Source organism: Melanerpes formicivorus, unplaced genomic scaffold (genome assembly GCF_026170545.1).
Source record: "Melanerpes formicivorus ecotype bairdi unplaced genomic scaffold, bMelFor1.0.p_v2 SCAF_42, whole genome shotgun sequence".
Taxonomy (NCBI): Eukaryota; Metazoa; Chordata; class Aves; order Piciformes; family Picidae; genus Melanerpes; species Melanerpes formicivorus.
In genome coordinates this window covers 3,356,744-3,384,236 of record NW_027142394.1, presented here as the reverse complement: position 1 = coordinate 3,384,236, position 27,493 = coordinate 3,356,744, and the positions used below count along the sequence as shown (strand labels likewise).

The 27,493-nt window shown below is 46.4% G+C and overlaps 1 protein-coding gene across 3 annotated transcripts in view; it reads left to right on the top strand.

Annotated features, from left to right (window-relative positions):
- GAREM1 (GRB2 associated regulator of MAPK1 subtype 1) overlaps positions 1–27,493 on the top strand; it is a 111,851-nt gene that overhangs the window by 5,840 nt on the left and 78,518 nt on the right. For 2 of the 3 annotated variants that reach the window (XM_068158760.1, XM_068158759.1), the window contains exon 2: positions 21,005–21,145. In XM_068158760.1, the coding sequence (XP_068014861.1) occupies positions 21,005–21,145 (141 nt within the window). Of the gene's footprint in view, positions 1–21,004; positions 21,146–27,493 lie in introns of those variants that run through there. The other variant, XM_068158761.1, reaches the window with a different exon arrangement.

Below are 27,493 nucleotides of genomic sequence, written 5' to 3'. Positions count from 1 at the left end.
GTTTGGTTTGGGGTGTTTTTCCCCTTCTGACAGAGATGTGTTCCAGAAACATTTTAGTGAAAACACTTTTAATTCATTTAAAATCTGCAGCTCCTGAGTGGTGTCTGTGAAGATTATTGTGCCCTGCTGGAGATGGAGGCCTGTAACTTGGCAACACCTATTCCCAGGTGTACCACCGGCTTCCAGTGAGGCAGATGAAGAGTTCAGCAGTGTACCTGGTTTATACCTAAAAATCCATTGTTCCTTTGAGCTGCTTGGCAATGATGTAACACAGAATAACATGTTCTTTAACCAGTATGCCATGGGGACTACGCTGGACCCTTGGTATTGTGTAGGGCTGCTAGGATGCTGGATATTTGCCTTGTTCTTATTCCTTAACACACTTAATAAATGTTCTTATTCTTTTCTGCCCTATGCAGGGTGTGAAACACAGCTCTCTGTTTCAGTTGCTAAAGTTTTGACTCTTAGGTGAAGCCCTTGTGTAAATACCTGGCCAAACTTTTCTGGGATAATTCAGCTAGTTCCAGGTATTGGAAGGGGAAACACCATTAGTCTTTTCCTAATTGGAATTCAGGTTTAAATCCAACTTTAAATCAGTGGATATATTCCTAGAGGAAGCTTAATGCCTTGGCATTTATTCCTTTAAATTCTCCCCACCCCCATCCCCCCATTTAAATTACCTGTTGCTCTCAGACAAAGCACAAGATAGACATCAAATCAAAGGAATGAATGTGTCTTGAACAGTTGGTAGAACCCCTAATCTTTAAACAAATGGGGTGTGATGAATCATACGCCGCTGTTGCAAGATGTAGTAGTAAGGAATGGGACAAGTCTGGTAGGAAAAGAAAGGTTTTGTTGTTCTACACTTTGTAAGTGCTGTTCTGGAACTAGGTGTTCCTGGCTTGGGTGATTGCGTGGATTGGCACTCCCTGTAGCAGCCCAGCGAAGGCAACTCCAGGGAGTATGCCAGGATGAAGTGCTGGAGGATTTGGATAGCGTGGTCTGGTGCCCCAGGATTCGATGGAAGTTGTGGGAAGAGCTACAGCGTGTTCCAGTCGTTCCAGTGGTGGTTTGTCAGCAGTGAAGGGCATGGGTGTTGCTGTATTTCCTTTTGGCATTAGGAGTAACAAGTTGGTTGAATTAGGGAAGCTTAAGTCTCTGCCCTATAGGAAAATATTCATCATCTTAATGTGGATTGCATATGACTCAAAACCAACCTTCATAAAACCCAGTGAGCCAATATTTCAAGGCTGAAAATGTTGCTTTTAATGGTGCTTCCCCTTGGAATGAGCTTTGCATAGCATTTGTGGTCAGTGATTTTCATACCATGTACAGGATGAAAAGCTTGTGGAGCTGCCTCCTCTGCAGCTCCACCTGGAGCCACAGCTGTACTCAAGAGGGCTGGCACAGAGATGTGAAGCTGAGGTGTATAAGCAGAGTGAAGAGTGTGCCTGCAGAGGATTGGGGCCACCTCTGCTTTGCAGCCTGTGTGGCAGTGTGCACATCAGTGTAGAACTGCAGCTATCACTGCTCTGCCAGGGCACCTGCACGCTGGGCTGGGGTGCTGCACCAGCAGGAACAGCTGCTCTGTCTTGGTACCTCCTGTGCTGCTGCAGCATGGTGCATCAGGCTTCTGGCTGTGTGCTGGGGCATTAGAAACACCTTCTTGGGGGCAGGCAGGGCTTGGAGTCCAGCCTGCTTGTCCTGCAGTTTGCTTTGGCTTTCAGTTTGTGCAAAGGAGTGGTCAGAAACTTGGCCTTCAGAAAGATGTCGGTGGAGTATCTATTGAGGAGAGTGGACAGGGAAGGAGGCAACTACATTTGGCTTATACAGGGCATTAACACTACTGGGTGTTAATGTCTCTGGGCTTCTATAAATAACCAAGAATAAAGATCATATGTGTGTGTGTGTGTGTGTGTATAGATAGATAGTCTCAGAGGCTGGGAGATGCCTGAGTGCTCAAGCTGATGAAGTTAGTGCTGGACTTGCCTCGTGCCAGGGCTGAACCTTAGTGACTCAAATGTAAATATGATGTAAACCAAAACGTGCTGCAACCATATTTGTGAAGCAAGCAGGAGAAACCATTCTGCAGAGTGGTGGCAGTGGGGAAGTTGGGGGGGTTCTGCTTACAATCAGAGTTGGGGGAGTGGGCAGTAAAGCTGAGTATGAACTAAAAGCCCCCTTCAGCATACCACCTGCTGCTCTCCTTGTGGTCTTTGTGCCTTCATGACAAAACCTGTGCCTGGTGTAGGTGAGGACCTAGCTCAGAGGGCAGCAGGTTTCCAGGGAAAGCTGAGGGGCTGTAGCTGCAGGCTGGGGATTACCAGCCCTGGCCTGGGCTGCTGCACAGAGCTGTGTGTCCTCTGAAGGTAAGGTGTGAGGCAGGCTGCGTGGGGATGTGTTTCCCATTGCAGGAAGGATGTGGGCTGGTTGGAGGGAGTCTAGGGATGGACCACACTGAACTGCTTATTCACTGTGTCCTGAAGGGAGAGACTGTGCCAAAGCCTGAGCCAGGGGTATGAGAGGAGAAAGGGCCCTGTCTGTACCCTACATAGTCATCCCAGAATTGTGTCCTCTGGTCTTACCCAAGCATGTCCCCTCCTCATGCTGGCACAAGCTGGACTGCGACAGAGCACACTCACCTTGCAGCTGGGCTTGTAAGAGTCAACGCTAAAAACTCAAGGGCTAAGTTACTTCCAGGAACTGTTTCAAAGTAACCCACAAATGCTCAGATACACCCTCCCCTGTGTTTGTTTTTCTGTTTGCAGCTTGTTGTTGTTCCCACTGACAGTTTTACTGATTTGCCCTTCTAAAAGCAAGCACTGGCTGTTGATGCTTCCTGGCACCTGACCATTTGGGAGATAAAAGAGGCAATACTGGGGTGGGAAGATGAAGGAAACTTTCTACTTAAGGGGTGGGGAAAGTTAAAAAGGCACACAAGCCCAGATCTTTTCTTCTTGTCCAGCTTTCTTGTTGCATCTTTCACTGGGTCCCTTTGGGCCATAGTTGGATTCAGTGAGCCCTTGGGCCCAGTTTGTGTCATTCAGTCTGTGCCCCAAGATGGTGTCCTGCACTTGTAGGCTTCTAGTAGGTGTTGCAAGTTATCTGCAGTTGTTTCCAAGGTCAGTAAGGTAAATACTCAATACTGCCTGAGAGTGCAATGAGTTGCTTTCATTTCTGTTATCCCATCCTTTCACTTCTTCCAGCATTACTGTGACATTGCCTGCTTGTCCTGTCCTCCAGATTCTCATGGCTCCTGTGCAAACTCTGCTTCTCCATTGCTCCATGCTCTTGTCTTTTTCCTCCTTGTCCTCTTCTTTTCCCTCAACTTGGAAGAAGTCAAGATGCTTCTTGGTTCAGGCAGCAAGATGATGTTTGGTTGTGCGTGTACCAGGAGTGGCAGCTGCTCTCGTGTTACCAGAGGTGAGAAAGCAAGCAGGGAAAGTTATTTCAGACATACTAGAGACTTGAAAATTTCTCTTCACAGACACAGAAACTGGAACTGCAGCTTGTTGCTGCTGTTGTTCTGGGCTTTGCTGCAGAGAGGTGGTTTTATATCAGTGCAGGTAACACGGGGTCTCCCTCTGTGGAGTCCTGCACTTGGCTGTTGATGTGCTGTGTGCTTCAGCGTCAGTAAAGGGAGTTCTGCTGTGTATTGGTAGGCTTTGCATGGAGTGTGTCCTTTTGTTGACCAGCACTGACTGCTTGACATAGAGAAAGTGAGTGGAGATGGTGTATTTGTAAGAAAGGAGTAATCCATGTCCATTTGTTATGTGATTTGACTATCTGGAAGGAGACTCTTGCATGTAAATCCCTGCTTCCAAACCATGAAGCTATTCCTGCTTCTCTCCTAAGAGTTTTCTTCCGGCTGCTGTCCATTTGAGATGAAAATACCTTTTCCTCTTTGAAGAGGGCCGTGACCACACATGTTGGGGGTATCTGTGATCTTGCCTGAGTTGCATTTATGCAATTTCATTATAGTCAGACTTCTTGTCTTTCTCAGTCTCCAAATGTGAAGCTAGATTATCCTGAGAGCAAAAAGACAGAGAAAGCCTTGGTGCAGATGTGACTCAGAGATGCTAGGGCTCCATTTACAAATACAGACTGTGAGTACCTACACGTGTGTGTTATTGTGGTCACTGAACCCAGGATGTGGCTGCAGCAAAGCTGCAACACCACTGCAGCTGAATGTAGGGCAAGCTGGAGGAGATCACTTCTCTTGCATGTTTTATGGCTTGCATTGTCAAATGACATTTGGGTTCCTGTCAATGTATATAACAGAATATCTGAAGACCACATGGCCTGTGGGCAAAGATAAATGTGCCCTCAAGGGGAAAGGGAGGCATGATGGGCTTGTCTTCACTCTGCTCTGTGTGCTCTCACCAAGAGCAGCTTTCACCTTCCCAGGAAGGGGTTTATTTTGCTCTTGTGCCATAATAAGATAATAGGAATCACATGGAAGGGCTGCTGTTCACTTACCACTTCTGGTTTATTAAAAATAAAGCCAACCTTGTTATACCTTACAGTTTCAGTGCACATTTCTCTAAAACAATGGAAATATATTGCCTGCAGGATTGGGACTGTTCTTGATCAGAACAGAATGAGGTGCAGCTTTGCCTGCATCCCTCTTGTCAGCATGCCCATATTGCTCAGATGCTGTCCTAGGATGTACCCAAACCAAACAGGTGCCTAATTCCCCTTGATCATCCAAAATTGTTGTGGTTGTGTGTGATCAGCCTGTGTTTGAAGAGGCATTGCCCTCTTGCTGGTGACACTGGAGTTTTTCCAGGTTGGGCAGGAGGGGTAGCAAGGGGATAGCTAAATGGCAAAGGCTGTGGCAGCCCCGTGAAGCAAGTGCCAAGCGTGCACAATCGCTTAGTGCCTGCGTGGTCTCTGAGGGCATGGGGAGATGGGCCAGGCCACTGGGCAAGCAGCCAGGTGGCAACCCAACTTCAGAGCAGAGCTGAACTCCTGCTCTCTTCTAGCTGTTTTTATTCCATCCTTAACCCAGGCTGCAGAAAAATTCAGAGGCAGATTAAATTGTAATGATGAGTTCTGTCGGAGCCAAAGAAAACTGTGCCCGAGCAGCTCCTGCGCTTGGACTACTTTAATTGGGAGCATGTCCAAGATGCCCCAAGTTCAAACAGGGATCACTGCAGTGCAACACAAAGCAGCATAGTGTCTCTTTAGGACTTGGGGTATATAATGAGAGGACTGAGCATGTCTACTTGGATACTATTTAAAAATCTCATCTAATTATAACTAACTGTCGATGAGAGCTCCCCGGATCTCATGCTGTGCCCAGAAAATGTCTGAATGAATAGGCTGCTTTTCTCTCTGCCAGGGCAATCTAGAATCAAATTCTAGGTCTTAAATTGATGAAGTTGGTAGGGTTAAATTTTTTTTCTTCATTGGCATCCTGAATCTAGAGAGCTTTACCCAGGCTTCCCTGATCAGGCTCCCGACCACTGCATGCAGGGGGAGATAGGTGACTTCTGCAGCAGCTGAGGTGCACAGCCACCTTCAGGTTTGTTAATTAGGGCAACCACTCTGTATCTATGCTGGGAAGGAAGTAGGAAGCCAGGAAAGCATGTAGTACAATGCTAAATGCTGACCTCCCACCTCGAAGCACTAAGCTTCTCCAGCTAGGCACCTGATGCTAAACAGGCACTTGGAAATGTATCCTGCAGTGGACCTCCTGATATTTATAGGTCTGAGCAGGAGCTTTCTAGCATGAGGAAAGCTTGCCTCTAATGAAGCAAAACCTCAGCTCTCTTAATGAAGCATTTAAAGGGCCTGATTTGGATGGCAGCAGGCTGCCCAGAAGTCTCATTACTGCTGTGTTTTTCTTTTGTGCAGGTAGTGCTGTCATTCTCTTTATCCATACCTATCAGACTGCTTATGAAAGCTGCTCTCTGGATTCCTCATTTCCAAACCTGGTGTGAAGGGCAGATAAATATTTTAGATCTATTTCTTCCCCCCCAGACTTTGGCCATGAGAATTCAAAATGGAAAACAGACTAAACATGAGACAGACATAAAAATTCCTTTCTCTCCCTCTCTATGGTAACACTAAACTAGGCTGGAACCTCTCTTGCATGCACTGAAAACTTACTGAGCTTTCTCTTCCTCTGTATTTCTAACCTGTGATCACTTTAAGTGCGGTAGAAGTTGGCTTTCTTTGCTTTTACTCATAACACTTCAGATTTGTGAACTTGGGCGACTTCAAAACCAGAAGACTTTTCCATGAGAATCTCTGTTTTCAACTGAGTGTTTCTAAGGTTGATTTATTTATTTTTCCCTTAACATAGAAGTTCTCATGGCACATAGTGGCCACTATTCAACGTGGTGCAGAGGTATGGAGTAGTAAACTGCTGGCTAAGCTCTCAGCTGGTGGCTTGGACCGCTACACTCTGAGCTGGGTTAGGAACTGGCTGGAGGGCTGAGCCCAGAGAGTGGTGGTGAATGGCGCCACAGCCAGCTGGCGGTAAGGCACCAGTGGTGTCCCCCAGGGATCAGTGCTGGGCCCCATCCTGTTCAATATCTTCATTGATGATCTGGATGAGGGGGTTGAGTCAGTCATCAGCAAGCTTGCAGATGACACCAAGTTAGGAGCAGATGTTAGTCAGTTAGAGGGTAGAAAGGCTCTGCAGAGGGACCTCAACCAACTGGACAGATGGGCAGAGTCCAATGGGATGGCATTCAACAAGTCCAAGTGCCGAGTGCTGCACTTTGGCCACGGCAATCCCATGCAGAGCTACAGGCTGGGGTCGGAGTGGCTGGAGAGCTCCTAAACAGAGAGGGACCTGGGGGTACTGATCAACAGCTGCCTAAACATGAGCCAGCAGTGTGCCCAGGTGGCCAAGAAGGCCAGTGGCATCCTGGCATCAGGAATAGTGTGGCCAGCAGGAGCAGGGAAGTCATTCTGCCCTGTACTCAGCACTGGTTAGGCCACACCTTGAGTCCTGTGTCCAGTTCTGGGCTCCTCAGTTTGAGGACGACATCGGAACACTTGAAGGTGTCCAGAGAAGGGCAACAAGGCTGGGGAGAGGTCTTGAGCACAGCCCTGTGAGGAGAGGCTGAGGGAGCTGGGATTGTGTAGCCTGAAGAAGAGGAGGCTCAGGGGTGACCTCATTGCCCTCTACAACTACCTGAAGGGAGTTTGTAGCCAGCAAGGGGTTGGTCTCTTCTCCCAGGCAACCAGCACCAGAACAAGAGGACACAGTCTCAAGCTGTGCCAGGGGAGGTTTAGACTCGAGGTGAGGAGGAAGTTCTTCACCGAGCGAGTCATCTGCCATTGAATGTGCTGCCCGGGGAGGTGGTGGAGTCACCGTCCCTGGAGGTGTTCAAGAGGGAATTGGACATGGCACTTGGTGCCATGGTCTAGTCGTGGGGTCTGTGTTGATAGGTTGGACTTGATGATCCTCGAGGTCTCTTTCAACCTTAGTGATACTGTGACTGCTAGGATGGTTTGTAAGCACCCATGGTGAATAACTGATCTGTTGGTTCAGTCTTGCAACTAAATCTGTTGTGAGGAGACAGCAAATCTGCACTTACATCTGATGATGCTCAACATTAATAAGAGGAGTGATTATGACAGCAGCAGAAAGTTACTGTGTTTTGGAATGCAAATGTTAAAGATGATGTTGTACTGACTGTTTTGGGTGGGTTTTTTTTTCCCCCCCTGTGTGGGGGTGGAGAGCAGTCTGTGTTGAGAGATGTGTTTTGGCTTGTTTGGCTTGAGTTCATGAAAAGTAAGGTTTCTCATTTGGGGCTGTTTGTTCTGAAGGCTTGAAACAAACACAAACAGATCTTGATGAAATCTGTGTTGTTACTCTTTTTTCTTTTCCTCCCACTGGTTTTCTTATGAACACCAAGCAAGCCAGACGGCAGGGTTCAAACTGTGAGGTTGCTAAAGTCAGCAGAGCATTTACCATCAATGACAGTGGCACCAGAATTCCACTTGGTGTTTGTTTAAAATATTTGTGCTCCCCTTCCCTGCAGTAGGTCAAACAGGTTTTTTCTGAAGGCTCTCTGAGATGCTGCCTCTGTGTATTTGCAGCTAGAGAAAAGCTTGCCCTGGAACAAACTGGATTTTTCAGTGGATTAATCTGTCCCGTAGCCTTCTAACAAGATTATGGTTTATGCTGATTTGTTGCAACAGTACTGGTATATCCAGTCATTCCAATAGCAAAATGCTAATCCTAAAGAAATAAATCTGTCTTCTTGCTGGCAGGCATCAGAAGGATGGGGGGGGATGGGAGTCTCTGGCTCCCTCGTTAGGGATTAGTGAGTGATAGCTTGCGTTCAGCATCAGTTGGACTGAAGCAATTTGATCGTATCAGGCTTTTGCAGAGGGATTGGAAGTTGCAGAAGTAAAGCCTTATCTCCTTGCTCTTGATTGTGAAATATTTAATGGTCACCCCGAGCAAAGTTTGATGGCAGTGCCGTGAGGCTGAAGGGTTACATCAATGCGCAAGGTGCCGCAAGATGTTAGGCCGTCCGGGGATGATGCTGTCCTTGCCCCTTCATCTCTAAGCAGGCAGGGTTGGTGAAGCCAACTGGGTGCCCTGTTGTTCAGACACTATAGAAGGCTATTGCAGCAATGCTTGTGTTTCATCCAAAGAAAAAGGTGTACAGTGGAGGGTTAATCTTGAACAAACTACCTCCTGGGTAGGTGCATCTTGCCCATCTCTTCCTGAAGCTGTGAGAAGATTCGGTGTCTCCCCTCTGTCCAGGGCTGCGAGAAGTGCAATAGCTGGTAATGGACCTTACTTCAGACTATCAGTTTCAGGAGGCTGAGTGTCTCAGTCTGGGATGGGCAGGGTTGGATTCTCCTGGGTGTTTCCTTCATGGTCTCTGCAGCCAAGTACCAAAGAGGCAGTCTGAAACTCATGGTGAGTTTGTGAGGCACTGCCTGAGCTGGCTTTGATGCCTGGACTCATCTCTGTCTCAAGTAACTTATTAGTTATTTTTTTACAACAGAGCCTTTAAAAATATTATTGTAATGTAAAAAGCAGTTCTGAAGACCAAGTGGTTTAAGAGACAGGACACAAGAATTTCAACTAATTTGGCCTGATCTTCCCTGCTTTGCTCATGAGTTTTTTCCACTTTCTTGCTTTTGGCAAAAGGAGGAGGAATATAAATCATCTTAAGATCAAAATGAGTAAGAATCCTTACGCTGCCAGGGAGAAGGCTTTTATCCAGAGAGTTGTGGGGGTCTATGCAGTTGATGGAGGGTCAAGTCAATAGTACTTTGGATTTCTTTGGGGGGGGGGGGGTGTGATTGCAGTTTGCATTGTGACAGAAATCCTGCTCGATGGAGATGATGGGAACCAGCACAGACCAAGGGAACAATTAACCAGAAGTAGGTATGGAAATCTACTCAGCAAATTGCTTGAGAAGGAAGAAGGGAAGCTGGAGTTTGATTATCAGCAGCCCTAGATACAAGTGCAATTTCTATTCCTGACCTTTGTCTTGCAAGCTTAAAAGGTTGTGTAGCTGGGGACAGAGTCCTCTGCTGCTGTTCCACCGCATTCAGCCAGAGTCTGAAGGAGAGCACTGTCAGGGCTTTCCTAATGAACCTGCCCACTTGAAAATGTACTGCTCTGCATTTTTAATGTATAGCTCTGAGATGTTTAAATTTTAACGTGGATTGAGCTTGTTTTGGTTGGGGGCTGGTGGGTGTGTGGTGGTGGGTTTTTTTTCCCCATCTTCCTCCTAGAAACTACAATATTTGCTCCTTGAAATTGCAATATTTACCCTTTTAACTCGCTGGCAGTCTGTATTTAGGCTTTGCATGATACACCCACGTGCAAGTTGCTTTGCTTTTTTTAAAACAAGGAAGTTTTGTCTGATCAGCTGCATAATTTTTCAATTTTTGTTAGTATTAACTTCTTTTTGTGTGTGTGTGTGTCTGTATGGACTGCCAGAGTGAGACTGATAACACGGGGAGGCTTTGAAAGCAGTTTTTTCTTTGCTAGTAGTCATGTTTGCTACAGTGACATGCTCTTTTCACTTCTCTCCCATTAGGCATTTTATGCAAGAGTAGCTCTTCCAAGTATCTGTTCAATCATAGTGACAAAAAACCTCATGAAATTTTCAAACCCTGTAGATCCAGCCTTCATTGATGTTGCTACAAGTGAAGCTCTTCGTGTAACAAAATTGGGTTTTTTCCCCCCACTCCTTTGTTAAGAAGCATTACAAGGGTGTGAAATTTTTCCATCTAAATTCCTGTTGCTACTCCCAGCTGGAAAATTTAGATGATGATGTCCTCCTAATGAACTTTGACCTACATCATCATTTTCTTTCTCTGTGGAGGAATTAGCACTGGCAGGCTGAACAGCTCTTTGAGATTTGACCCAGTAACCAAGTACAGTGCTAAAGCTTGAGCAAGCAAACCACCCTGCTTTAATATTTATTGGTCTTTGACATTCCTTGAGGTATGTCTCTATAGATAAATACCCAACAGATGACCTGGAGTGTGATGCAGCATGCAGGAAACAAAAGGTTTGAGTTCCTCCCTCCAGCTTCCCTCAGAGGTAGAAGTTGTTTGTCGTAAGGAGAGGTTGCATGGCCTGATAGGTAATGAGATAATAAAAGGAGATTGTTTGTCCTTCTTTGATTCTTGAGACTTAACAAGAACTTTGTGTTTCTGCCCCCAAAATGTAAATTCCAAACTCAACTTTATGAAAGAAGAAAGTTTTGAGTATTAGTGAAGGGATCCAGGCAGTCCTTAGAGCAGCCTTCCAGTGTTTGAAGGGGGCTACAGGACAGCTGGAGAGGGTCTTTTGACAAGGGCATGGAGGGATGGGGCAAGGGGTAATGGCTTCAAACTGGAAGGAAGGTGGATTTAAATTGGAACTCTGGAAGAAGTTCTTCCTCATAAGGGTAGTGAGGCTCTGGAACAAGTTACTCAGAGAAGTCGTGGAGGATCCAACCCTAAAAGTGTTCAAAGCCAGGTTGAATGGGGCCTTGAGCAGCCTGGTCTAGTAGGAGGTGTCCCTGCCTGTCACAGGGGGTGTTGGACCTTCACTGTCTTTAAGGTCCCTTCCAAACCAAGCCATTCTATGATCTGTAGGAGAAGAGGCACCTATTCTGCCAGTGACCTGTTGCTGCAGTAATATAGCTGAGTGCTGGAGCTGAGGGCTCACACACTGAGCCTGAGTCAGATAGAAGCTGACCTGTGCACTGCTGCAGTTTCAGTCTGCCTGAAACAGCAAAACCACTCAATGACTTTAGATGAGGTTCACGCTCATTTGCTCACTTGTTTATTCCCTTCCCTTGATGACAACTGCTGTTGGGTGGTTATGTATGGCAGACCTGCAGGTATTTGATAAACAGAGCAGGTTTGTGTTCTCCTGAGTTATCATATACTTCTTTTTCTTCTCCATTGCATATGGAGAGGGTTCTGTAGGAGCAGAGTCTTGTCCCCTGAGTGAAAGAATTCATAATCCAATAAAAATAGATGCTAAGCCTCAAAGGTACTGGAAAAGGGACTACTTGGAGTTCTCTTCCAGAAGCCTGTTGCCCATGTGGAGGGCTTTGGCAATATGTTTTTCAAAGACCTTGTATTCTTGCTAACATAAAAACAACAAACAGTGCAGTGTTTCTTGAGTGCTGGTGGTGCTTCCATGTGTCTCTGGGCCAGCTGAGATCGAGTTGAAGTTAACAGTGACAAATCTTTGTGATGCAGCCTGATGTACACACCTGGATCTCTTTTTTTGCTTACTTGCTTTGTTTGGAACAAAGAGTTTCTGTCTGCTTTGATTTTTTTTGTGTGTGTGTGGATGGTTACACCTTGGCTTTTGTTGTCTTGTATTTCATGAGATCAGGAGGCCAAACAACCAACTGGCTGAACCAGAAACAAAGTGTTGGGACCTGTTTGAAGACACTGCAAAGGATGACCCCACAGGGTCACAGATTCCAGGATGAGAATGGCTGAGTTAGGACTGATTGGGTTTTATTTTTTGTGAAGGCAAAAGGATGCTGTGGTACTCAGCCTGGTTTGAACACCTGGCAATACCAAAAAGCCTCCCTTGGAAAGGCTGCAGGTACCTGTGATGCTCACCGATCCTCATTGCCAAGAAGCCTGAAGTTAGTGTGTGCATTGCCTGCAGTTAGTAGGTGCTCACTGTGCACACCTGGACCTTTCTGACCAGTGTGTGGTCTCTTCAGGTGTGCTGTCTGGGCTCCCTATGTTTAGATGGATCACCCCTGAGCTTTTATGCTGAGAGGAGGCCTTGGCTTTGGCTTTTACCTGATGTGAATCCTCCAGCATATTAAAAGAATTCATTTTAAGGTGTTAGCAGTGTGAGATCTTATGACCAGCAGATCTTTGCAGAAACTCTAGTTTGTCTTTCCCAAAATAAACCAGTTTTTATTAGTTGACTGGTGCACAATGTTGTAAATTCCTTCTTTTGGAGTGGAAAAGCAGCACTGGCATTTATACTTGTGCTAGCAGTGTGACCTCCCTCTGACCTGACATATTTCTGCATAGAGCCATGAAGTCCATAATCTATCTTCTTTTTCTTTTTTTTTTTTAAGCAATAGATTATAACTTCATTTCTGGCTGGGGCTGTGCTTTGTTTTTCATGATGCAGTAGGATAATGTTAAGGTGTACCTTAATGCATGGCTTGTTTGGCCCTCAGCCAGGGAAAGTCCAGTGAAGCTTTATGCCCAGTGAAGCAGATACTGTGTAAGTAAGGCTCCTCAGTGCTGTGATAGCATGATAAATAAATTAAAACCTCACTCTTTCTTTTTTCCTCCCCCCCCCAGCTTCTACTCATTCTGAATTCTCTTAGCTTCCAGTTGTTGCAAGATCAACCTTGCTTGCTGTCTTCCCTTGTGACAGTGGCCATGTGCTGACAGCTCCTTGTCCTTGTTTCACAGCAGATGTGCTCACCTGACCAGACAGCCACTTCTTTTTGCCGTTTGAGAAGTTAACCCTTCATTCCTAGCAAATGTTGGTGCAGGCACAAGTGGGATCAAGTTGAAGTTGTTAACTGGTGTGCTTTTGTAGGCACCTGGCCAAGCACCCACTGAAATGTTTTTCAACGCTGCTGAGATTTTCCTGTGTAACGATCACAGAATCATAGAATCACCAAGGTTGGAAGAGACCTCAGAGACCATCAAGTCCAATGATGGTGTGCAGTTGTGGAACATTATGTGGAATAATTAAACTTGCCACCTACTTAACTGACCAAGGCAGGCTGGGTGATGCACTGGGTTGTATGGCATCTGTTACCTTGCATGCAGATGGTGTTCAGGCTTAATGAAAACACATGGCCTAAAGTCTTGATGAGTTTCCCCTGGGGTTTCACAGGCATCATCTTCACCAGCTATTTCACAGAAGCCATCTTAGGTTTCCTGTGAGCTCCTAGTTCTTTTCTGTAAGGCTTTGTGTTGCAGGAAGAACACTTTCTGCTTGCTTCAACTGATATGTAAGGGACAGCATTCAGCTCACTTTCCAGTCCTGTGTGGCGAATGAGATGAGAGAGGATTGTCTCTGTCACCACCTTCCTGGCAGGAGGAGGTGGTATCTGGTTCATCTGGTAAATGGTAGCTTGCATGTGACTTCTCTTCCTCTGGATTGCTTGTTAACCTGTTGTGTTAATGTCTTCAGATGCAAAGCTCATGCTTTAAGGCAGCCCTGCAAAGCCTTAGCCAAAGCGTGTGGCATTACAAAGGGTTTATATTCCTGCAGCTCACTGCTTATTTTTAGCAGTGTCGTTTCTGAGTGAATGAGTCATGTTGGGCTGCACATTTTGTAGTGACTGGAGTGCTAGCTTCTCAGCATTTGGAAGAGAACCTTAAAAGGTGGTTTGTGTTTTGTTGGGATGTTGTTTCTTGGTGGTTGTTTTTTTGTCCTCATTTGTTTCATGATTTTTCTTTAGTGGTTGGTGTTGAAAAGTCATTGCTGTCTTTGGCAAACCAGATTTTGTGGAGCCTATGTCTCTTTTATGTGTGGTAATGGGTCTAAGTGGGAGCACTCAGTTCATTCAAAACTGGAGTGGTCTTCAGCTCTACTCCTGAGGCTTTGCTCTGGAAAAATATGGAAATTTGAAAGTACTAAACGAAAGTGTTGCTGTTGCTCATCCTCTGAATACACACAATCAATTCAAAGATTAAGATTAGAAGAGATTAGAATTAACCAGGTTGGAAGAGACCTTTGAAATCATCAAGTCCAACCTATCATCCAACACCATCTAATCAACTAAACCATGGCACCAAGCACCCCATCCAGTCTCTTCCTGAACACCTCCAGGGATGGTGACTCCACCACCTCCCTGGGCAGCACATTCCAATGGCTAACAACTCTTTCTGTGAAGAACTTCTTCCTAACATCCAGCCTAAACTGCCCCCAGCACAGCTTGAGACTGTGTCCTCTTGTTCTGGTGCTGGTTGCCTGGGAGAAGTGACCAACCCCCATCTGGCTACAACCTTCCTTAAGGTAGTTGTAGACAGTAATAAGGTCTCCTCTGAGCCACCTCTTCACCAGGCTAAGCAACTTCAGCCTCTCCTCATAGGGCTCATGCTCCAAATCTGAACTACATGAGCTCCAACTTAAACGTCACTTTAGTTTTCCTCAGTAAGCTCTTAACTCACAATGGCTACAACTGGTAGCAAACTTCCACAGCTGCTGAAGTACAAAGCAGAGCATGCCTTTCAAAAAGGAATTTTTAATAGAGCAGAACATTTTTTTCACAGAATATTGCTGTAACTCACAGCACATTCCAACTTTCCAACAGAGTGGTTTGAGTTAGAAGAGACCTTCAAGATCATCTCCTTCCAACACTCCTGCCATGGGCAGGGACACCTCCCACCAGACCAGATTGCTCAATGCACCAGAACAAGAGGACACAGTCTCAAGCTGTGCCAGGGGAGGTTTAGACTGGATGTTAGGAAGAAATTCTTCATAGAGAGAGTGATTGCCCATTGGGATGGTCTGCCTGGGGAGGTGGTAGAGTCACCATCATTGGAGGTGTTTAGGAGGAGACTTGATAGGGTGCTTGGTGCCACAGTTTAGTTGATTAGATGGTGTTGGATGGTGGGTTGGATGCAGTGATCTTGAAGGTCTCTTCCAACCTGGTTAATTCTATTCTATTCTTTTCATTCAGCCTGGCTTGGACACTTTGAGAGAGGAGGTATCCACAATCTCCTTGGACAACCTGTTCCAGTGTCTCACCACCCTCACTGTAAAGAATTTCTTCCTAATATCCATTCAAATCTCTCCTCTTCTAGCTTCAATCCATCCCCATGTCCTGTCACTACAAGCCCTTGTAAAAAGTCCTTCCTCAGCTTATTTGGGAGGTCAGTGCTTGCCTCGAAAGAAGTGAGCTCCTTCCTATGCTGCATCATTGCCATAAATAAACTCAGTCCCTGCACCAAGCCAGCCTCTCTTTTCTCACCTGGTTCTTAAAAACTGCAAGTGAAAACAGAAGTTCATCTCCATACTTGGAGATATGCTGCTCCCAGTCTCGCTCCAGTTGTTAACTATTAATTTCAGGCTGGAGTGTTTACAGTTGCCAGAGCCAAGGTTTGCCAAATGTGGATGATCCAGTTTTGGAACTGGAAAGAATTATTTAAGAAGTATTGGCATTTGGTGTAGGTGGTGTTTAATAAGCATGGGGCTCCTGGTTAAGCAATTGCCTGGTTTATAACCGTATAGACATGTGAAGACTTTTCCTTTCACAGTCAGCCTTTGCTCTGCAGCTGCCCTTCGCCTAAGGTGGGCTTTGCAGTAGTAGTGGTTTTTAGGAATTGTATGGAAATGGATCTTGTAATTAAAACCTGGTAATACATCCTGTTGGCAGCGAGTAGCTGTTGCAGTGCCGCTTCAGTGCCGCCCGATGCAGCCCAAGTAACTAATCGTGGTCAGAGTGCTCATGGAGGGCAGCTTCCATAGGAACACGCCAGCTGACTTCTCAGCTCAGAGGTGTGAGGCTTTTATTGTCAGGCAGGATGGGTGTTGACACTGTATTTAGGGGTTAGGTGCTGTTAGCAAACCAAGGGTTTCTTAGTCTTGGGCGTTATTATGAATAAACTTGACTCATATTTTGGAAGGAGGTAGGCAGCTCGGAGAAGGGTGGGGAATTGCATGTGATAGTTCATTGCTTCTCTGACTTTCATTTGGGGGAAAAACCAACACAAGTAGTTGCCTGTTGATTCTTTGTAGTGGTTTAATTATACTGCAGGCATGTGGGGTGGGGAGGAGAGACTGAGAAGATAGAGCTAATCCATATTTGATCCTAAGAGACAAAACTGTTACTAAAGATGAGTGGCCCTGTGTTCTCTGTTTTCTCATAGCGTCTGGGTTTTGTGTAAGCAGCAGTGTAGGAGTATGTTGAATAGGTGAGAACAGAGTTGCATAGTTGGTGGATGTGAGGACTGCTGAGTTCTCTCCCACATATTTAAAATGTGATTAATGAAAGGCTTGCATAACTTGTGTGTTCTGAGGCAGGGGGAAAAAAAAAACAGATTGGATTTGTGCGGCTGTTTTGCAAGGTGCAGTGGCTGCAAGGCTACGTCTGGGTTGTGCTTGGGGTGGGCGCTGAGTTGTGTAGCTAGGGTCAGGTGTCCTCTGCTTTGAAAAGTCCTCCTCTCCAGGAGGAAACTGCTTTAATGGCAGTGAACAAGTCTTACAGGGAGAGACAGACTAGAAGAAAATGGAAGAAAGAAGACAGTATGTGTTGCTGAGTTCTGTTGTCACTGTCATGTGGGACTCTTCCTGGTGTTTCCTCCCATAGCATGGAGGCCATCGTTAGCCAGGAGGTTTTACGAGTCCATTAATCTCCTTGACAAGGAGCCTCTTCTTTATAAAGCAACCACTGAAATCCAGCCTGCCTGGAGTTGGGAAAGATCAGGGCTTGGGCAGGACAGACCTGCTTGTTGTGAGGGAGCCAGGGGGACTGTGAACTCCCCATTGCATCTGCTCCACCTTCTCTCCTGGGCTCAGTCTCCCGTGGCAAAGCATGAAATTCGCTTCCGATGTAATCAGTTGGAGCAAATAATTGGTGTAGCAAGAACTGTGGTTTCCAAGGATCTGTTTAAGAAATACAGCTCCTTGCAGCTGCAAACTTAATTACGTAGTCACTCTTGGGCCTGCCTTAGTTAATCTCTTCTTACACTCACCTGTCCCACCCAGTTGTTAGTGGAGTAACCACTTCAGCGGATCATGGCATGTGAGCCATGACTGGAAGCACCTTTTCATAATGGCTGCCTTTATTTTCTTGAGAATATCTTTCTCAAACACTTGGAGGGTGACTGAGGGACCTGGGCAGATGGGCAGAGTCCATCATGATGGCATTCAGCAAGTCCAAATGCCGGGTGCTGCGCTTTGGTCACAGGAACCCCATGCAGTGCTACAGGCTGGGGTCAAGAGTGGCTGGAGAGCATCCAGACAGAAAGGGACCTGGGGGGTACTGATTAACAGCCATCTGAACATAAGCCAGCAGTGTGCCCAGGTGGCCAAGAAGGCCAATGACATCCTGGCATCAGGAATAGTGTGGCCAGCAGGAGCAGGGAGGTCATTCTGCCCTGTACTCAGCACTGGTTAGGCCACACCTTGAGTACTGTGTCCAGTTCTGGGCCCCTCAATTTAAGAAGGACATTGAGACACTTGAATGTGTCCAGAGAAGGGCAACAAAGCTGGTGAGGGGTTTGGAGCACAGCCCTGTGAGGAGAGGCTGAGGGAGCTGGGGTTGTGTAGCCTGGAGAAGAGGAGGCTCAGGGGAGACCTTCTTGCTCTCTACAACTACCTGAAGGGAGGTTGTAGCCAGGTGGGGGTTGGTCTCTTCTCCCAGGCAAGCAGCACCAGAACAAGAGGACACAGTCACAAGCTGTGCCAGGGGAGGTTTAGTCTGGAGGTGAGGAGAAAGTTCTTCACAGAGAGTTGTTAGCCATTGGATTGGGCTGCCCAGGGAGGTGGTGGAGTCACTGTCCCTGGAGGTGTTCAAGAGGGGATTGGAGGTGGCACTTGGTGCCATGGTTTGGTAGTCATGAGGTGTTGGGTGACAGGTTGGACTTGATGATCTTTGAGGTCTTTTCCAACTTTATTGATTCTATGTCCCTGCTGCAATCCTGGAGGCAGAATCCTCTAGAGTAAAAGGCAGAGAAAAAAGCAAACCAGGTTCTTCAAAGTCATTTCACCACTGTCAGTGAAACCAGTAGAATACAAGTTCTTCCCTCAGATGTCATTGGTGTTATTTATCTCTATAATCCATTGGCTTATTGCCATGGGTTATAGAGAGCATGAGCGTAACTTTCTGAACCGAAACACGAGCTTCGAGGAACACCATACATTGTTGTTGCTGTTAGTGTTTCCCTCCAAAACTGCAAACCTCTGTAGCAAGCTGAAGATCATTTTTACACGTTTGACCTGTGAGCAGAGTGCAGGAGATGGCCAAGGTCAGATGGTTTGGTGAAATTTAGCAGGTGCATGACTTCTGTAGCAAATATATCTGAACTGCCTTTAAGTGTGACCAAAGAGGTCTCTGGTGCTGCATGACAGTTTTGCTTCTCTACCCTAGACTTTAGGAGGTCCCTTCTCCCAGCACACTGTGTGTGAGAGCAGTGATGCTTCCCAAGAAGCAGGGACTGGTGTTGAGCAGCCTGTCTACCTGGATGGGCTGCCAAGGGACGTGGTCTAAGGAGCACTTGGAAAACAGCTCTTGAAGTCTTCTACTTACCTGGAAGCTTTCTGTGCCATGAAAAAGAAGGAACCTGGGAAATGGTACCTTCATAGCAGCAAGAGTGACTGGTACTAAGCAGCAGTGTGTACCTTCTTGCCACCCACATACCCCACACTCCCCATAACAGCTCTCTATCCACAGGTATAAGTGAAAGGCCCAAATGTCCACAACAGGATCACTTTTTGACGTCTAACAGACCATGGGACAACAGACCTGGGGGGGACCATCTCTTGAACTCCATGGGTTGGGGTGGCTCTGCCCCTTGTTTAGCCAAATCCAAGGTTCTGGAGGAAATAAGCCGGATCCTGTGGCCAGAGTGTCGGAGCAGATGGTTGTAATGGTCTCTTCCAATTTAAAACCTCGCAATTCTCACAGACAGCAGTTGCTGCCTTCTGAATCGTGTAGGAGGGTGCTTTCTGATAGAATGGGAGCATGAAATCAGGCAGGAATGGGGTGTGTAGTAGCTGTTGCCTACGGTGGAAAAGATTGCCTGGTGTGGGCAAAAAAAAGCTCAATGGGAAGTCTCTCTCCTCTGCAGAGCGAGCAGGGGAAATGTCTGCTGCCCCGGGCTGAGGAAAGTCTCGTTCTGTTGGGAATATCAGAGGACAGTGAAGAGAGAGTGCAGTTTTAGTAGCTAAAGGGGATGGGGTTTTGTCCAAACTTGATTCCAGGGCTAAACTACTTAATTTTTGGCTATGACTGTAGAGGGCTGGTGGGAGAGAAAGAAAATGAAATTTAAAGCTTCGTTATTCTTGGCCCGTGTTTAGTGTCTGCAGAGTGGAAGTTCCTGGAAGTTCACATGCCTCCTCTAAAGACACCTTAAGAGGCTGTTTTCTGTGTGTTTCATGTAGGAGCACACTGAGCAGCACTGCAGGGATGTGAGAGCAGGCTGCCACGGTACACCCAGCCCCCTGACATGTTGTTCATGTATCATGCCTGAGATGTATAGCTGGCACATGGAGTAGTCTGGCTCTCACAATTGCTGGAAAGCCAAGCAAAGCACTCTCGCCCTAACTGAGCACTGCAGGCAGTGGAGGAGGGGAGGCTGCTTGGCAGAAACGCAGGGGATTTGGTAGGGAGAGGGGAATGATGGAGAGCTGGAGCTCTGGATGTGTTTGGGATGGATTTGATGGATGCCAAAGTGCAAGAGTATGAGAGAGGGCATTACAATGACGAGCTGGACATGATCTGGCAGAGGTTCTGCTTGAATTTATCTCTGAGAGGGGACTCTGGTGGTGGTGTGGTTTTTTGTTTTGTTGGAGGTTTTTTCCTCCTCACTAAGTAGCAGGCTTAATTTCAGACATAGGAATGGCTAATGAAACAGTGACTTGTAGAGGGACAGAGTGACAAAGCTGTGATCTCTGTATCTGCAAGTGTGATACCTACCTACTTCTTAGAGGTGAGCAAGGTTGGGCCTCAGGTGGCTGCTGACCTCTCAACATCTGGAAAATAGAATAGAATAAACCAGGTTGGAAGAGACCTTCAATATCATTGCATCCAGCCTATGTTGCTTCCCCCCCACCCCTTTATTTAGAAAGCAAAAGACCTTTTGAGTATTCATACTCAGTGAAATAGGCAGATATAAGTAGAGATATGAAAAGTCTGTTTGTGCAGAAAGCTGAAGAAGGAGCCCCAGAGTCACTGCTGAGTAATCTGGATTACCTCTATGGTATTGTATTCATACACTGAATTTGTTTGCTTTATATTTCAGCCCAGAGAAGAGAAGGCTTCTGGGAGACTTTAGAGCAGCCTTCCAGTATTTGAAGGGGGCTCCAGGAAAGCTGGAGAGGGACTTTTTACAAAGGCATGGAATGACAAGATGAGGGGCAATGACTTCAAACTGGAAGAAGCTCAATTTAGATGAAAGGTTAGGAAGAAATTCTTCCCCATGAGGGTGGCAAGGCCCTGGAACAGGCTGCCCAGAGGAATTGTGGAGGCTCCAACCTTGCACTGTTCAAAGCTAGGTTGGATGAGCCTTTGAGCAACCTGTCTGGTAGGAGGTGGCTCTGCCTGTGGCAGGGGGTTGGAATTAGATGATCTTTAATGGTCCCTTCCAACCCAAGCCATTCTATGAACCTATTCTTCTGTGTTTGGTTTGTGTAAGGTGAAGTCCTTACTTGTGACAATGAGCAGTGTGCAGCATTTCAATGAATTGGATTGCTCTTGTTCAGCTGTTTTGACATTTAGAAATAAAGAGCAATAGGAAAACTTCACAGCAAGCATTTTATTCTTAATTGTTCATGCAGTAAGTGTGGTTTGTTGTTGGCTTGTTTGGCTTTTCTTTAAAGAAAACCTCTCCATCTGTTTTGCAGGTGAGACGGTGGAAGGCCTTCGAGAGAGCGACTACCTTCTGATTCACTCCTGTCGGCAGTGGACGACAATCACAGCTCACAGTCTGGAGGAGGGTCACTACGTCATAGGGCCAAAGATAGAGATCCCTGTGCATTATGCAGGTAAAGCTATTGTTGACCTGAAGTGCCAATTCCCAGAGAATGAATTGCCTTCCACTTGCACTGATGGCTTGCTTTGACAGAGTGAAGCTAAGCCTCTGATGGCAGTGGCTGTGACTTAACTCTTTAATCATGTTGCAGAGTACAAGCGATACTGACCTGCTCCCAGGGCTACCCATAGATGTATTTCACTGGGCAGCACATTCTCAGAACACATAGCTGCATAGAATTGCTTCAATCTGAGTACAGTTAATGCTTCTCATCTCTGCATGTGGTGACAAAAGTGCAAAAGTTTGAAAATACCTTGCAGTGTTCAGTTAAAGATGGAATGGGTTTTACACTTCATTGCATATTCAGGCTGGAGGGGATTTCTGTTTAATTATTCCCATGTTAAAAGCCATGGACCCTTTGTAATAATACTGCTGGTATAGAATCATAGAATTGTTAGGGTTGGAAGGGACCTCAAGGATCAGCCAGTTCCAACCCCCCTGCCATGGGCAGGGACACCTCACACTGGATCAGGTTGCTCACAGCCACATCCAGCCTGGCTGCAAAAACCTCCAGGCATGAGGCTTCCACCACCTCCCTGGGCAACCTGTGCCAGTGTCTCACCACCCTCACAGTGAAGAACTTCTTCCTAACATCCAATCTGAATCTACCCATTTCTATTTTTGTTCCATTCCCCCCAGTCCTCTTGTTGCCTGACACCCTAAGTCCCTCCCCAGCTTTCTTGTCAGTCTGCCTTTTTGGATTATTTTGAGCTGATGCAGTAATGTTCTTTCAAGTAGATCTGATGCAACCAATCCATGTTTGTTTTGAAGATTTCAAATGATTTTTGCTTTCCTAGGAAATGGATTTTTAATACTGTTTCCTCCTGTTTAATGTCACTCACAAGCTGAGTAGAACAATGCTATATGAGGAGGCAGCACTTACCTTACTGCTGTAGGAAAAAAATGAAAGCTGGAAAATGTGAACTGAAGCAGAAACCTGGGCTTGGTGTTTTACTTGGTCTTCTTTATAGCAAATTCTCAGTTGAGTAATCTACTCAGCTCATGTTTTACTTGGTCATCTGTGTAGCAGATTCTCAAATGAGTAATCTACTCAGTTTTCTTATGGTCATCTCTAAAATGCTGGTGCGGTGAGGGTGTGCTGAGTTGTATAAGAGCTGACTGAAATGTTTTATTTCAGTCTCATTAGTGTTGCAACTTGGGTGATGCACCCTACTTCAGTGATGAAACTTCCACTAGTTGGTTTCTTGATGGTTCTCCTTGGGGTTCATGCACTAGCTGTGGTTGTCCAGAGCCCTGTCAAGTCTGACCTTGAATATCTCCAGGGAAGGACTTCTCAGGATCTCAGGTAGTGAAAGGACTAGGGGGAATGAAATGAAGCTGGAGGTGGGGAGATTCAGGCTAGATGTGAGGAGGAGGTTCTTCACCATGAGAGTGGTGAAACCCTGGAATGTGTTGTCCAGGGAGGTGGTCGAGGCCCCGTCCCTGGGGGTGTTTAAGAGCAGGCTGGATGAGGCTCTGTCCAGCCTGATCTAGTGTAGGGTGTCCCTGCCCATGGCAGGGGGGTTGGAAGTAGATGATCCTTGTGGTCCCTTCCAACCCTGAATGAAACTATGAAGCTATGAAGGGGTCTCAACAGCCTCCCTTGTGCAACCTGTTCCAGTGTTCCATCACCCTCATGGTAAAGAGCTTGTGCCCAGCATCCAATCTAAATCTCCTTTTCTCTGATTTCAAACTATTGCCCCTTGTCCTATCACTCCAGGCCTTTGTAGACAGTCCCTCCACAGTTTTCTTGTAGCCCCCTTCAGGTACTGGAAAGCTGCTATTAGGTCTCCCTGGAGTCTTCTCTCCTCCAGGCTGAACAACCCCAGCTCCCTCAGCCTGTCCTGATAGCAGAGGTGCTCCAGCTCCCTGATGATTTTCATGGCCCTCCTTTGGACCCACTCCAGCAGGTCCAGATCCTTCCTGTGCTTGGGGCTCCAGAGCTGGACGCAGTACTCCAGGTGAGGTCTCACCAGAGCAGAGTGAAGTGGCAGAATCACCTCTCTGGATCTGCTGGCCACACTGCTACCGTTGGTTTTCTGAGCTGCAAGCACACACTGTTGGCTCATGTCCAGCTTCTCATCCACCAGAGCTCCCAAGTCCTTTTCTGCAGGGCTGCTTTCTGTCACCTCATCCCCCAGCTTGTATTGATAATGGCTTTAAAACCTCTCTGCTTTTTTTCCTTAGTATAAACACTTTCTAGTGCTTGTCCTTAGTAACAGAGATTGATTTTTTTTTTTCACACCTCCTGGCTGTGAAATCTTCAGTGCTGTGGCCAGATAAACACTTCACTTCCTTCAAACTGAATGTTGCATTTTAAAACCCTCGCTGTAATTCCTGGAAGGAGGAGAACAGAAAATAAAATGCTTGTTGGCATGAAAGAAGGCTGGATCTGAAGGGTTTTAATAAAGCTTGGTTCTTAATCTTTAAAGAAATTAACAAAGGCCTACCAGGGCTTTTCTGACTCCTCATACTCCAGTCATTCATAGCTTAAATTTATACAGATGCCAGCAGAAGCAAAATCTGTCCCCTAAGATACTGGGGGGGGGAAATGTGCTTTTATTCCTGGCTTGTGTTAATGCAGGAAAAACCTGTGTGTCTAGCTGACAGAATGTTTTGCTGTCAGACAGTCTCCAGAAAGTTCCCTGCCATAAACTCTTCATTAATGAGATGAAAATGGAGGGAAGTTCAGGCACTGCCGTGTAGCGAGGGCACTCGCTGAGCGTGTGGTGGGCTCAGATGCTGCCCAGGAACGTCACAAAAATGGTCACAACATGTCCCATCAGGGCTTGCCTACAAGAAAGGAGAGGCAAGTCTAAACACATGGAGATTTAGTTGGCAAAGCACTGCAATCTGGTGCTTGAGTCCTAACATCTAAGTGCACTTAGAGATGACTTCCATACCCTAAAGATTAATGCATGCTGCTCATACAGAGATGTATGAGCTAACACTGACTGTGCTTCCCATGTTACATGGTGCAGTGCCTCATGATAACTGCTTTTGGGATCCAGCACCCCATGCTGAAGAGGCAAAGTTTAGTGCAGCTGCCTAAGCAGACTTGCTGGGCTCACTGCTGACCTGACACAGTTTTGCTGCCAGCTCTGGAGCTAGCTGGGGCATCTGCTCTGCAGTGAGCTCTGGGAAGGCTGGGAGGTGGGACTGCTCTAGAACCTTTGTGAGGAGGATGTTGTTGCTGCTGCTGAAAGGTAGTGCTATCAGCTGGCATGGTGAGCTGGCTGGCACAGCCTTCCCTGTGCATCCCAGAGCATTCTATCTTCGCAGAAAGCACCACTAGAATAGTCAGCAGAATGTTTATGTGGGACCCAGCCATTAGCTTTTGGGTTTAAAGGTGGGGCTTATGTCCTCTTAGGCAAGTGTTTGTAAACTGTATTGCTGTGTAACTTTATGCTTAGGTGTGTTTTAGCTTCATACATGTGTCAAGATGTAGTGCCTACCAGGATGACCCTTACAGATGGAGCATAAGAGGTCACTAAAATTACTTTCTAGGTTGTTTGGGGCTTTAATAGAATAACTTTTCCCCCCCACCCCTAGCAGTGTTTTAAGGTAGCAAGTTGCAGCAAGACTTTGGTTGCAACAGTTGAGCAGGAAAGGAAGTTGATAATTAGGTTATTCTCTTGGGTTTAAGTACCACAAAGTCATCACTCATACATGAGTATAAAGTAAAGCTTATTTTGTTACTTGCTAGATCAGGTTTTAATACACTTATGAAACCTAAATACAATAAAGCCTTATTAAAGAAGGCAAGTGCATTATTTTACCTTAAAAGAACCTCAGTTCTGCAGTCATTTCCCTACTGGGAAACTGCTACCCTGGTTGTTTCTGTTGAGGATGGCTGAGATGGTTTATTTTTGCTGTTGCTGTCAAAGAACAGTCATACATGACAGCTGTTAGTCAAACCATTCCCTCTTGAATTCTCTTCCCAGTCTGCTTCTCTTTAGAGTAAAAGTTGAAGTTAATGTAGCATCTGGTTGAGTTTTCATAAATTGAAACCAAATGGCTAATGCATTTCTGGCTCCTAAAACAAAAAACTAAGGTCTTCATGTGCATGTAGAATAGGAAGCATATCAAAATCCCTGTGCTGATAGTGCCCTGTCCTGGCACGAGAGAAAGGACTTCACAAGACTCCAAGGTAAACTGGCAGAACAGGTGAACATTCTTTTGTGTCCTTTGCTTTCCTCAGGGACACAGTTTGCACTCAATACTTACAGGAAGCTCTTACCAGCTTTCTGTCTGAGCTACTTCTGTGTTGTTCCTGGTACTGTGATACCCTCCATACCAAATTTCTGCTCTAAAAGGGAGTGAGCATCATCCATACCCTCCAGCTGATGTCAAAATATTGCTGCTAGCTTTGATTTGAGCAGCACTGCAATTTTTACCTTGATAAATATCTCCCTTAGTAGCCTCTGGAAAACAGTGTTTTATGAGCTGAGTTGGGAAGGTCCAGGGCATGTTGGTGTCTTGCAGAATTAGACTCACTGTGCTTCTTGCCAAGAGGAACACCTGTGTGGGAATCTCTGTCACAGGGATGCAGATGACCACATTTCAAATGTATCCTCTGATAACTGAAAGCCATTGAAGGCACTGTCTAGGGGACTGATCACTGTGTCCCTCAGGCATTGTCTGACCCTTCTTGTGTTACCTTCCAGGGCTATATAGCTCAAAACTGTCATAAGTAGTTCTGAGGTTTCATCAGCTCAAGCCACTGAAGTCTTCTGCTCTGACTCTACAACAGGTGAACCCAGGCTGTTCAGATGCCTGTGGTAGGAAGCCACAATTCCTTATGCATGTTACTGATTTGAAAGCTGATGGAGCTGGAAGTGGTCACTTAAACTTGCTGTATGGGAAAAGTGGCTCAGAGGGCCTTTGAGATGACACTTTAAAAAAGATAACCTAACCAGAATCATAGAATGGCTTGGGTTGGGAGGGACATCAGAGATTTTCTACTCTAACCCCTCTGCCATGGGCAGGGACACCTCTCAACTAGACATGGTTGCCCAAGATCTCATCCAGTCTGGTCTTAAACACCTCCAGGGAAGGGCATCTGCAACCTGTTCCAGAGTCTCACCGCCCTTGTACTGAAGTACATCCTGTGATCCAGTTTAGACCTACTCTTCCTCACCCTAGAACCATTCCCTCTTGTCTTGTCACTAGACACTCTTAGGAAAAACCCCCCTTCAGCCTTCCTCTAGGATCCCTCCATGTATTGGAAGGCAGCTCTAAGGTCCCCCTGGAACCTTCTCTTCTCCAGGCTGAACAGCCCCAGCTCCCTCAGCCTGGCCCCATAGCAGAGTTGCTTTTCTTGAAGCTTCTACTCAGCTTTGCCCCAGGGCTTGGAGGGAATGCCTCATGTGTCACTGCTGCCATCCATGTGCTGATGGGAGGCAACTAATAAAGAAAATACATTGATGAATACATTAGAAAGTAACACCCTGTTCCAGGGTGTGCCACCCTAACATATCCGGGGTGTTGGAAATACTCTTCCTGTGAACTCACCTCCCCACCTTGCAGTGAAGGTGTGCAGCTGCTAAGGCAGGGTAATCACTGGTGCCCTGGCTGGTTGCTTACCCAAGTGTGTGATAGCTTTCTTAATGTCTTTTACATGAGGGAATATAAAGCCCTGTCACGTGAACCTTCCCCAGGTGGGGTGCCAGATGGGAGTGAGTCAGAAGGCCCTTCTCTGGCGTTGGAAGTGGTTCACAATGAACCTCCTACCCAAACCTGTTTCTACTGGTTTGGTTTGTTCATCATGGAGTAGTGCCTCATGGGTCCTGTTCCTCCTTGTGTCCTGCTAGCACGGGGGAAGGACCTGCTCTCTGCAGGTCTCCTCAAGAGTGAACTTGCCTTTGCAGTGGTGGAGCAGGAGAGTGCCCTCAGATTCTGCAGTGTGCAGCTGCAGAAGTTTCTCTCCTACCCAAAGACGTGCCTGCCTCTGAGACACAGTTGTGCAGTCCCAGCAGGCCCCCTGCTCAGAGGTAGTCACACCTGGGGTACTGAGGGAGGAGAGCACTGAAATATGGTGTGAGTTAGGCATCTCCTAGCTGTCTTGAGATGGGTACAGCAGCTGCTGTTGCTCTGTACCCACCCTGAACCTGATGCGTGTAAGGTCTGAGTAAGTTTGGATTTTTACTTCAATAAGGTCCAGGACTCTTAGATGTTTATAATATGTTTGGAACATTGTACAGCTCTCTTCATGGCCCTGAGAGAAGAGCAAGCATGAGAGTTTGATTTGCTTGACAGCTTTATGGTATCTGCTGCTACTTTGGGGACAGAGGGAGTGCTT